Here is a 12,502-nt window from a genome sequence, read left to right as displayed (position 1 = left end):
TATGGGCCAGTCATGCTAGATTGCAGTTGCCCTAACAGAAGAGAACGGTCACAGGATCTTTTTAAAACTGACCATGGCAAAAACTTGGGGTCAGGAAGATTAATTTCCTTCCCCTTAGCAGTTAAAAATGAGCACATGTAGAGAAAAAGTGCACATCCAGGGAAAAGGCATTATTTATACATTGCATCTTCCACTGTGTCCTCAGGGTAGGTGCAGCTGCAGGGAGCTCCTCTCACTGCCTCCCTCCTGGGAAAGCCAGGAGGGCATCAAGATGGGGCAGTGGAGAGTGGTCCTGTGCCAGGCTTCCTCCTGCCCCCAGCCCACAGGTAGGCTGGCCAGTGCCCTGTGGTTCCTGCTGCTGCAGCCTGCCCTGCTCTGTGACAAGTGAAAGCAGGACACAGGCAGGAGAGCCGAGGTGCCCTGGCCATCACTGCTCACTGGCAGGGCGTCTCCAGTTTGTGATTCAGAGGCCTGGTTCTTTCTGTCAGGGAGTCAAGCTGCAGTTGACTTCTTGAATGCTGATCCCCCTCCACTGGGTATTTAGGGGCTTTTTTTTTCATCTGGAGCATCCACCTTGTGGCAAATTTCAAGTCTGTCCTGTTAGTTGTGGTGAAGGACACTAGTAAGAACAATGGCTGCATAACAGAAGGTGTTGACTTTAGTGCTGCTTTTTGGGACATTAGAGCCCTTCTGATATTGATTCTCTACTTCCTGGGTGTTCTGTTGGAAGCTGTGTTCCACAGTTGGGCTTCAAAGGGCAGTGCTAAGGCTTTGTAAACTGATGGCAATTTCCCCATGTCCTACAAGAAGAGCCCAGGGATGGGGAAGTGGGCTTAGCAAGAGAGAAAGCTCCCCTGCTGTGCCCTTAACCCTGTGAGTGCTGAGAAATACCAAGGAGCTGCCATACGGGGCTGGCACCAAAAGAGAAGGCCCAGGCAAGCGTCTCGTCAGAGCAGCCAACGGTCTCGCTTCTGCCTTCCCTCTTCCCCTCATCCAGAATAACTTTCTAGAGCAAAATACAGACCATTCTGTTCATCTGTTTTTACATCTCCCCTGCAGAATGCTAGAAAAATCAGAGATTTATGATTAGTAGCCTATCACTACAAACTCTGCATATCTTTTCAGTAATAGCCCAAACTTATTCTCCAAAGTCCCTACCCCAAAGCTTGCAGCTTCTGGTTTGTACTCTGGAAACTCTTTTCAGTGTTGAGTGTCACTTCTTTGTGCTATAACCTTGACTGTGGACCTGCTCTGTGCACTGCTCACAACATTGTATATCTGTGATGATGACAGACATCTGAAATAATACTGCCCCCTCACTTGGAAGCCCACAGAGGGCATGTCGAATCCAACAAAGTGGTATCAGTGACTGCTCAGTGCTGCCTAACCACATATATACCCTGCTGTCATTCGTCTTCGAACGAGGGAGACAAAGCAAAACCAAATGAAATACAGTCACTCCACACGTCTCCAGAAATGAAGGTGTCCTTGAAGGAAAAAATAGCACTAAGCAGCCCAATTATCCCAGAAAGTTTGTCACCACTACTCCCCGGGCAGCTGATAAACAGAGAGCTGGTTGGTCGCAGCACCAGCTCAGGAGTTTGCATCACCTCTAGACTAATTATAACCGTCCTGGGATTCTGGCCTTGCTTCAGGGGCTCAGTGCAGAGGCCGGACTCCGGATGGGGCATCTGGCTGTTTGCCTCAGCTCTTGTTGTTACCATAGGGGCGAAGTGTCAGGTTTCATTCTGACGTAATGTTTGGGTCCTGAGTCCTGCCCAGTTCCGAGAAGGGCTTGGTGACTGAGTTGCAGTGTTGCTAACATCCAACACCATGTGTTTGTGTATCTGAACACCTCATCTCTCGCAGCCCTAGTTACACAATGCTTCACAGGCAGCTCTAGGGGACTGGTGGCTAGCTCTGCGCCCTGGCCCATCCCACAGCAGTGAGTGTGGTGAGAGAACAGCCAGCACCTGTCCCTGTTTTATAACTGTCTGCCCTCCCTGAGCAAGTGGTCTGACCCAGCAGGCAGAAATCATTCACCTGTAAAGAACAGGTTGTAGAAGATAGGAAGACATAATCCTTGGCCTTCATTAACAGTGTAGCATCTTAGAGCAACATTATAAGGTACGAAGACACTTCCCTCCCCCACTCTGGTCTTGTAGCTATACCCAAAGTACACCTAGTGGGTAAACAGATATCTACCTTGAGGGTTTTTTAAAAATATTCACCCACTGCAAAAGAAAAAATAATTGATAATAATTTTAAAATAATAATAATAAAGGCTCAGCCTGAATCCTCTTAGATGAAGTACTTTTTCTCACTGAGGGTGCCGACCAGGAGTAAGGCAGTGTTGATGAGAGTGACCCCACCCCCACCTCCCTCGTGAGAAAACCCTTGAGTGGGGCCAGACCACCTGTGTTCTGACAGCTGACCCTGTGTTTCTGGGTCCATTCCTTGTTAGGAACCACTGCCTTACATGTACGCCTCTTCAGAAAGGAAGTCTTGTTGGAACGAGAACCCCTGCTGGCTTCCCACAACTTCAGGCTCCTTTGAGGCTACAGTTCTCTGGGACCCATTAAAATAGTTTGATTTCCTTTACTCAAATAGCCTGGAATACAAAAGAAAGAGGCCATCACATGATGGGATTTTTTTTTAATTGAACATCAAACATTGCAGGAAATAATGGAATGGCCCAGAAATCCGACAACAGTGGAGAAGAGTTAGCGCGGCCATATCATTGATCCTACAAACCAGGACCCCTGAGAGGGAAAGAAGTCTCTGTTAATAACGGGAGGCTGGGATGATATGTGTAGCCGACATGTGTGGTGCATACACATTCTAGCATCTGCCTTCTCTCTTGTCTCTACTAGCAAGGATGTAACACATTAATTATTAACTGTCATGTGGGGTTTAAGGAAGAGATATGAAGTTGTTCATGACTCTACCAGGAACATCATAGGAGAAATAAAAGGTCAGCTCATCAGTGCCCACCCTTTTAGGAATATCCAGTATCAAAAATCAAGGCTGGCAGAGTTGAATGGAGATGGGACATATATGGGGAGAAGAAACTCTTTCATTCTTGGGTTCTCTGAACTGGCCACCTCTACTAACACATTCAATTGTTGGCTGAATTTCCAAAGATCTAGTTTGCACACTGCATGCCTTCTTCTACAACATAAAATGATGTCAAAATTAAAAGTAGTAATATTATTACATAAACATTTTTTAAAACAACTTATGCTACTGGTTTCGAGAAAGAAAAAAAGGCATTGTCCATCAAGAGCTACTTTTAGAGAAAGACCATGTGACTTGTATTCATAAGTTTAGGGTTTATAAAACCTCTTGTTGATAAATGGAAGAGACTGGGGGAAAAGTGTATATAAGTTTATGTATCCCTATTTCAATTTGCTCCTTTCAAAGTTATTAGGGATAGCCCTGGCTAGTGTGGCTCAGTGGGTTGAGCACCAGTCCTCAAACCATAAGGTTACCAGTTCGATTCCTGATCGGGGCACTTGCCTGGATTGTGGGCCAGGTCCCCAGTGGGGGGTGCGCAGATGGCAACCAATTGATGTTTCTTTCTCTCTTGCATTGATGTTTCTCTCCTGTGTCAATATTTCTATTTCCCTCTCTCTCTCTCCCTGCCCTGTAAAAATTAATAAATCTTTTAAAAAATGAACATTGTTAGGGACATAAAGGATGATAAAACTAGTCTATTTGGGGAAAGTGTTTTATGGTGGGTCACCTGACTCTGGCAAGGCCGTAAGAGTGGCTCTCCACCCCAGAGTCTCACCAGAGAGAACTGCCATGTGGACAGACCAGGGGCACGCATCCTGCTCACCTTCCCTGCAACAGGTGGACAGGCTGCAGACAGCAGAAGGGGTGGTCTGACAGGACGCCAGAAGCTGAAATCCTGCCACCAAAGGCTCGTTATACTCGTGGCTCAAATGATTTGGGAGGCCTTTCCAAAGCCCCTGTCAAGTGTAGTTTTCTTAGGAAAGTGCAATACCTTAAAAATGCGCCTCTTCCAGCGGGGTGAGGAGGCGTTCAAAGGCATCGGACTTCTGGAAGGACCAGAGTCACTCAACAACCTGTGGGACCATTTTTATACTGAAGTGAACATAAATACATTATGGAGCAGAACATACCAGTTACACAGTGATCCGCAGGAGGTTTAAAGATGTTCCAGTTACCAAAGCCTCTTCAAGTTAAGCCTCACACCCTGGGAGTTTGATTTTGTGCATTAACTATTTCTGTGTATTAAGGCCTGGTTTCTAATTCTCCAGTTCTGTCCATTTCTCTCTTCTTGGGCCAGTGCCACACTGTGTTAATTGTATCTCAAAATAGGTTTAATACCTTTCTTTTCAAAGTGTTCTTATTCTTGGCTTTGTAGTCATTTAAATAAACATTAAAGTCATTTTCCCAAATATCTCAAAAAATCCCATTGGAATTTTTTTATTATCCTGTTAAATGAATTCGGCAAAAGGATGATATTTTATATGATTCAGTCTCTCCATGAACATTGCATTTCCTCATTTCATTCAAACTTATTTTACATCTCTCGGTCGTACAGTTTTCTTCCTAACCATCACACACATTTCCTTACTAAGGCTGTGTCTAGGTGTGTGGTGGTGGTGATGTTCGGCTGTCGTCACTACCTTTTCTCATATTTTCAGTGGAATCCACTGAGATGGTGGCCTCTTACTTGTGAAATGGAATAGCAAGCCCTTCTGAGCAACTGTACTCCATCCAGATGTGGAGATTAAACACCAAAAATGGAGTCAATCTGTAAAAGCCTATAAATTGATGATAATAATGGTATCTTCCTGTAACGTTGTGAGATTAAAAGAAGTAAATACTTTTAATTGATTGATTAAGTTAATTAAATGCTTAGAACAAGCTCAGTGGATTGAGCGCGGGCCTGTGAACCAGACGATCACGGTTCGATTCCCAGTCAGGGCACATGCCTGGGTTGCAGGCCAGTTCCCAGCAGGGGCCAGTTCCCAGCAGGGGATGCACGAGAAGCAACCATACATTGATGTTTCTCTTCCTCTCTCCTTCCCTTCCCCTCTAAAAGATAAATAAATAAAATATTTAAAAAAATGCTTAGAACAGTGCTTGGCATACAGTAAGTGCTCTTTAAATGTTAACTTTTACTTTCATCATCATCATTATTTTGAGTAGTAGTAGTTTACTCATTACCATGCCAGAAGCAAGATTTGGCACTGCTGCCCGTTGGACAAGGTGTCATCCCTGCCTGGTGTTTTCCCACCCTCAGAGAGGACAGAAAGCAAGGACAGTCCATCCCTGAGTTTCACAAGCAGAGCCAGATGTCATCATCTCTCCCATAACTTTCAGCATATATAGTGCCCCTCCTTCTCACACAAAACTGTTCTGACCAGCTAAAAACATTCTGGGCTTTTCCTGGGTAGGAAACTATGTCCTCAGAGCAGAGCTGATGAAAGAATAGACTCAAGTCCAGCTCTCAAAGCTCAAGTTCAAGACCAGCAGGTGGTCTCAGACATTCCTGGCACCCTCTCTCCACAAGTGTGGGTGGATTTAATATTACAAAATCAGAGACTCTCACAGCTGAGGTGATGAGCCTTGGAGATCCTTGCAGTCAAGACCTGAGATCCTCTGGTTTTCGACTTGACAATAGATGGGCCATGCACATAAGTAACATTTAACGAGTTCTTACCACATGCCTGGTACTATTCTTATTTCATACCCCAACAGAATAAAGATATTTAATGTATTTGGGCTCTAGGAAGTATTTGGGGCAAATGGTACATTTTCTTTGAGTTTAATATCTCATTTGATTCCCATAACAACCCAGTGAAGTAGGCAGGAAATAGCAGAGGCCCTACTTCAGTGTTCCCACTGCCCCCTCCCCTCCTCCCCCACCTCCCCTACCTTCCCTGGTGATTAAGACCAGCTCCTCTGAGCCTAGATCAGACTGAGGTGTGTCGAACGGGAGACACCACATTGCTTCAGATGAGTAGGCAGTGAAGACATTTCCCCAGCAGGTTATTTGTCTAATGAGCCTCAGAGCTCATGTGTTTCTAAGCCATCCAGTCATGCCATCTACTTGCATTTGAGTGATCTGTGTGTTTTCCTAATGGACTCTAATGCCAAGTCCTAACGTTTATAGAAGTGTGATCAGCTTTAATGACCAGTTTATGCATAGTAATACTCTGATGTGGCTGTGTAAGGCAATTTCAGATTCTGGAGGGACTGTAAATTGAAGCTGTTAATTGCACTTCCTCACTTCCATTGACCAACCAGTCCCTCTCACCTGCAGCTTGGACGTGGCATGCTCTGTCATTAGCACCACTGCATCCATCCCCAGCTGGCCCCTTGATGTGTGCTGACACATTTTATAGCCCAAATAAATGGAACAGAACTGTTCCACAAACATTTATTGCCTCATCTCTATCGTCCTTGTCGAGGTAAAATTTTAATATTTCCCTCTTTGTGAGCTGAATATTTTTCCCTCGCCTCTTCTGTAATTACTCTGGGTTAATCCTATATACCCTTGGATTATAACTTTCAACCTCTAGCTGGGTTGAACTTAAATTATTTCATTTTGTTTAACAGTGGATAAACATTTTGTTACAGTAAATGGCCCTGTCACTATTTTCATTGACTTGCCTTTATCATTTCCGTTTCCACTAGGAACTCACCACAAAGCACTTCATGATCAATTATAGATCTAGGATTTTGAACTAGTGGACATAGAGCCTTGTACCCAGGGATACAAGACTGCGGTATTTTTAGTTGTCAAGTACTAACGAGCACCTGGCACAGTCCTCACCTATGCTGTGAGGCAGCTGACTCTTTCTCCTATTCCCCATCAGTCACTGATTCTCCTACAAAGGAACTAAGACAGGCACACAGATGGTGACAGTACAAGGCCAAACCAGTGTCACATGGGTGGCACACATATATATAGTAAGTATTTCCAGGGAATCTTCAACGACTGTCCCAAAGGGTGGATGTGCTTTTGCTCAGTGGATGCTGAATATTTCCTGGTGTAGTAGCTCCTGATGGAGCAAAGACACAGAAGCTGCAAGACACAAGGTCTCGTGGTGTCAGTGAGAAGTTCATGGCACAGGGGAGGGTAGCAGCCATTAGAGGACTGTATATATCAGACCAAGGGGCCTGAATGGATGAAAAGATACTAATTTTTGTTCCCCCTTAACATCACTAACATTGAGATCTTAGTTCATTCCTCCTTTCTCTTCTCATTGGCCATAGAATTGTCACATCTTAATAGAATCTTTAAAATCTAATTCATACTACAATCACTGGACTATAAACTTAAAGGTTTGTTTTGGTTTAAAGTATTCTAAACATGAGTTTTAGATCACCTCTTCATTTTCATTCTGCAACTTCCTTTGGAGCCTTTCATGGGGTGCCAATTGGGACTGAGTCACCCATATCACAGCTGCATTTCTTGCAAAAGAACACCTGTCCCCCAAAGGTTCCATGCTTATATTGGTGGACTTTGGGAAACACATACTGTATTAAAACTATGTTAGTGTGGTTTCTGTCAGGAACACAATTGAAGGGCCAAACAGCAGGAGAACCCTGTGTTCTTACCCATCCATTGAGATGGTGGCTGTCAGCATGCATAGCATGCACAGTGGTTCTGTGGGAAGAGATGTGCTTGTGCTGTGGCTGAATGCACTGCCCAACCTGCACACAGCCCACCAAGGGCAGTGTCAGCTGGTCAAATAAATGAACCTCTTTGAAAATGGTTTTATAATATCTGTCAGGATCCATAAAAGTATTCAGACCTGTTTACCTAATATTTCCACATCTAGAAAGCTTTTATAAGAAAAAACAGATGTGAATAGAGATTTGTACTTTTATAAATGGTATAAAACAAGAGTGAGTAAATAAATTATGCTGTTTCTTTTTAATAGAATATTATGCAGTTATTAAAAATATTCTTTCAGCCCTGGTCGGTGTGGATCAGTGGATTGAGTACTAGCCTGCAAACAAAGGGGTTGTCAGCAAGGTCCCCAGTCGGGGGCATGCAAGAAGCAACCACACATTGATGTTTCTCTCCCTCTTTCCCTGTCTCTTCCTCTCTCTCTAAAAATAAATAAATAAAATATTTTTAAAAATAAATGAATAATTTTTTGAAATTGTACATTTGTATGTATACACACACATTTTAAAGGAAAGATGGATATTGGGGCAGGCCCCAATTATGTATATGGTTGATTACCTCAAATTTTAATATGCTACTGCACCCCTTGATTGTAGTGTTTGTGATTACTACTACTGTGTTACAGTGGCATGAAATTATGTTATAAAGAAGTCAGCATTGTTAGGGAATTGCTGGAAGAGCAGCCTTTTGGAAAAAGCACTAGATAGATTCAAGTCTTTGCTCCCCAGGGATTGATTTCTCTGAGACTTCTTTCCTCAAACCAAAAAATTCAGGTCGTAATTCTTATATCTATACAGGTCAGTCTTGATCTTACTGTTGTTTGATTCCCCATTTTGTATGTCACCCAAGTAATTCTCTGGTCTGCTCCACTCTGTACTCTCTGTCACCTCCTTAGTTCAAGCCAAACTCATCTCTCACCTGCACTCTTCTGAGGCTCTTGCCTTCACAATGAGATAAAGTAACCTCACCTTCTATTTTTAACATTTCAAACTTGTCTTCAGAATGAGTTAGCATCCATGATCTGGCCCTAGCCTGCCTTTTACTCTCTTTCTTCTCTACCCCAGCCCATCCACACTCACAGCTCATGGTGTCTCGGGCATTCTCCATAAGCCCAGTGTATCATGTGCCCTCATACACAGCTGCCTGTGCAGGGGCCATTCCCTCTGTCTGGAATGTACTTCTCGCCCCTCCCCTGGCTCCCACTTCTCAGCCTACTGTACTCCTCAGGCCTTGCTTAAGATCCCTCTCCTTCTAAGTTTCTCTAGTCCTGCATGCTTCCCTCTTTGCTGGCACCTACTAGGTCATAGTGAGGTTCTCTCGTTCCCTGTCTGTCTCTCCTTGATGCAGAGCTTCTGAGAGGAGGAATCATGTCTTCACACATCACCAGAGTGCAGTGTCTGGTGCAGTAGGTGCTCACTGCTTGTTGCCCAAAGACAAGGGGCTGGGGCTACCCTTCTGGACTCCTACAGGGTTTGCCGGATCTTTCACCCAACAAATATTTATTTTTTCTGCTGTAGGGAACCAGCCTTTCACTGGTAGGAAGAACCCTGCCCTGTATCTTTATCTTCATAGCACAGCCATTGGCTCCCCAGTGCAACAGCTCAGCTCTGATGTGCAGGAGTTAGCAAAGGTGAATCTGGTGACTACACTTTGCCCACAGTGCAGTTCCCAGCAGGGAACAACCCTGTGATGGCAGACATTTGCATTTAAGTGTTAGAGATGTTCTTTCTGACTTTTCACTGCTAACAGAGTGCCATGGTTCTTGATCTGTGTCTTTTCTTTACCTTCAGGTCCACATTGGCCAAATGTATGCAACTGACAAGCTTATCATTGAGAATCAAGAGAAGCCCAAGACCTAAAGACCACCATCACCACCAGCCACCATCAGCAACCGTGGACCACCTTCCACATCCATTCTGTGCTTGGGGTGGGGGCTCCCAACAGACCACGAGTGGCCTCCTGCATCAACTTAAAACAATAACCTCTTGCTCAGCCTGCCCTGTAGAAACTGATAAATTGAGTGAGGTTCCCATTCTTCTGCAGCCTTAGTGGAAAAAGGTGGCTGTCTCCCCTTGGTTCAAGGGTTAGAATGAAGAGCTGGTGCTCACTCAAATTAATGCTGTGTATTATTGTGTCTCCTCTCCACCGCGCCCCTCTTTAGTAGCTCATCACCACTTGTACAGAGCATCTCCAGACTTTCTTAGTCCTTACCAATAAACAGAATTGTCTCCCTGAGCCTGCTACACCAGATAATGCACTTTCCTTTCCTGCTGCTGCAGGTCCTATGGAAGGTGATGCAGGGACCAGGATGGGAGTCCCCAACCCTGAGCTGAGTCCTCCCTTTGAAAGCAAGTCTAGAACAGAAGAGATTTGGGGGATGGCAGGAAAGAGGGCAGGGCTGATGGGGCAGAGGGTGCACCCTGCAATTGACACCTAGGCACAATGCAACCACAAGGATGGCAAGTAGGTGGATACATACCTATAGAAAGGGAACTCCACACCCTGGCTGCTCAGAGAGCTCTGAGGATCAGCACTGCCTGGGAGCAGAATCTCAAGCCCACCCCCAACCTTCTGAATCAGACCAGCCCCACTACAGTGGAGGTAACTCCAATGCACCTGAAGTTCAAGAAGAGCTGTTGTCAGCAGTGCTTCCCAAAGCAGGCTGCCAAAGTTCACCTACTGAGTCAGAATCTCCTGGAGGTTTTGAGAGATTTTGAAAAGAAGTTTCTCAGTGCTTCCCTCCCCTTGGGTTCTGACTTAATAAAGAGTGAAGCACAATAATTTAAATTTATATGTACCTTTTTTAAGCTCTCCTAGTGCTTTCAATGTTTAGTCAGCTCGGGAAACTCTGCTCTTTGAGTATGTTACAGGAAAAAGAAAATTGTATGGATTTGTCCTTGGAAATAACATCAGTTTAAAACCTAGGAAGAAGGTATTAAATAAGTTACTTCTGGAGATTGTATGAGGGACCCAGACACTGTCTTGAGTGATTTTTTTTGTTCGTTTTCTTTTATAAACAGTACTAAGTGAATTCATTGCTGATGGGTATAGGTTTGAGACAGGCTCATATAAATATTTACAGGTTCTAAAATAGGTGTGACAGTGTCACCAACACACCTCCTCCCCCCTGCCATTTTAGTTCATATGCATGGAGCATGAGCCGTCTGGGGCCTTCTCATCTATGGGTTGTAGATATTGTAACAATGCATTCAAAACAGATTAAACATGTAGTCATTCTGTTTGGCAATACAGCTTGTAACTTCAGAATGCTTTTGCCATGGATAAAGTCTCATGCATCTGTGAGTCTAAACAGTTCTTAGTAGGTCCCGTAGCCTCAAGGCTGCAGTATGAGAATAAACACTCAGTAGATGGCCAATGTCAGTAGTGTGGGAAATGTTCTCTCCTCCTCCCACTGACTGCAGTGGGGTTAGAGTCTCCTAACCCCATGTGTGGCTCTGAGCCACCTTCCATTCTGCATCAGTAGAGTTTATGGCCATTCAGCAACAGCTGCCTCCAACAGCGGTGCTTGCTCACAGATGTCACCGCTGATTTAGACTTAATTAAAGGAGCTGCTGCTTGAAAACCCTTAAGTCCACATATGAACCTCTTTCCTACAAGCCTCAAATTTCTAGCAGGCTAGCAATTCCATGGGAGACATTTTTCTCCAGATTTTAGTCACAGAGACAGTAGACCCAGCAAACCTGACTTGTTCTGCAGGCCTTAAACAGTAGGTGGCTTTTATGTTAATTAAAGCACATGAATTGGGCTTGAACATGCCCAAAGCCTTAATAAACAGAGCTGATTTTTGTAACTCGAATAAGTGAACTGCATTTAGAATCTAGAAAGACGTGAATGAAAATTCAATGACAAAACAAGAGTGTTGAACAGATGCAGGCAGGCTGTGCCTTGTACAGAGTATTTCCCAATTCAGAAGACCCCAGGTTGGCTGTGGAGCCTTGAATAAAGTAACATTTTTGGGGGGACAGTCACTTATGCTTCTGTAGCAAAGCATGCCACTTGCTTGACTAGACCCCTACTGAGAGACTCAGGGTGAGAGGATTGATGGTTAGCCTCACAGAAGACTGGCATGTGCAGCTGTTCTTGGGATTTAGGCTGAGTCTAAAACCCACCTTCCAGTGCCAACATTTAGGAAATAGGAAATGCTACTATAAGTTAACTTCTGAGACACAAACAACTGGCAAAGCATGGCTATTCCCTCGATCTTCAGAGATAACATTTGATACCTGGGAAACCTTAAATGGACAAGTGCACGACAGTGTTGTTCTGCTGGCTGTTCCAGGACTGTGAACTGAAAGATCTTCATGGATTGACAGACCTTGCTTTACATCTACTCTGCCTGGCCACCACGCAGCAGCACCTCGAATCCCCTGCATCCACAGTCTCACCCGACATCTCAAGTCCCCGAATACAACCAAAATTGCAGTCTGCCGTCCAAGAGCAAAGGGAGTGGACTGAGATGAAGTTCACAAAGATGGCAAAATGTCAGAGCTGACATACTACAGTTCACCTAGCCTACCACCCAAGTCTGCAGGTGTGAGAACAGATCTAAGCATCTCCAGATCATTTGCAAGTCTGTGCTGTTTCCCTTATACCCCTTTCACTCATCTTTTATCAGTATTGACCAAGAGGCAGCTGTTGTCAGGTGCCAGGGAGAGACCAGTGAGTAAGACACAGCTTCTGCCTTCATAGAGCTTACAGTGTAGCAGGGGAATTAAGTGAGAAAAGGACAAGCCTAACGTGTTACAAAGGGTGAAATGCAGGCACTCTGGGAGCTGATGAGGAGGAGGCTCAGGGAAGGCCTCC

General features: G+C 44.6%; 1 protein-coding gene across 1 annotated transcript in view; it reads left to right on the top strand.

The window, feature by feature from the left end:
• The window catches only part of LYRM4 (LYR motif containing 4), a 178,591-nt gene extending 167,940 nt beyond the window's left edge, over positions 1-10,651 (top strand). The window contains exon 3 of the mRNA XM_037045363.1: positions 9,469-10,651. Within this exon, the coding sequence (XP_036901258.1) occupies positions 9,469-9,537 (69 nt within the window). The 3' untranslated portion in view covers positions 9,538-10,651. The remainder of the gene's footprint in view (positions 1-9,468) is intronic.
• The last annotated feature ends 1,851 nt before the right edge of the window (positions 10,652-12,502 follow it).

This window comes from Sturnira hondurensis, unplaced genomic scaffold (genome assembly GCF_014824575.4).
Source record: "Sturnira hondurensis isolate 20B ecotype Veracruz unplaced genomic scaffold, ASM1482457v3 Scaffold0004271, whole genome shotgun sequence".
Classification (NCBI taxonomy): domain Eukaryota; kingdom Metazoa; phylum Chordata; class Mammalia; order Chiroptera; family Phyllostomidae; genus Sturnira; species Sturnira hondurensis.
This window is presented reverse-complemented; position numbering and strand designations above follow the sequence as displayed.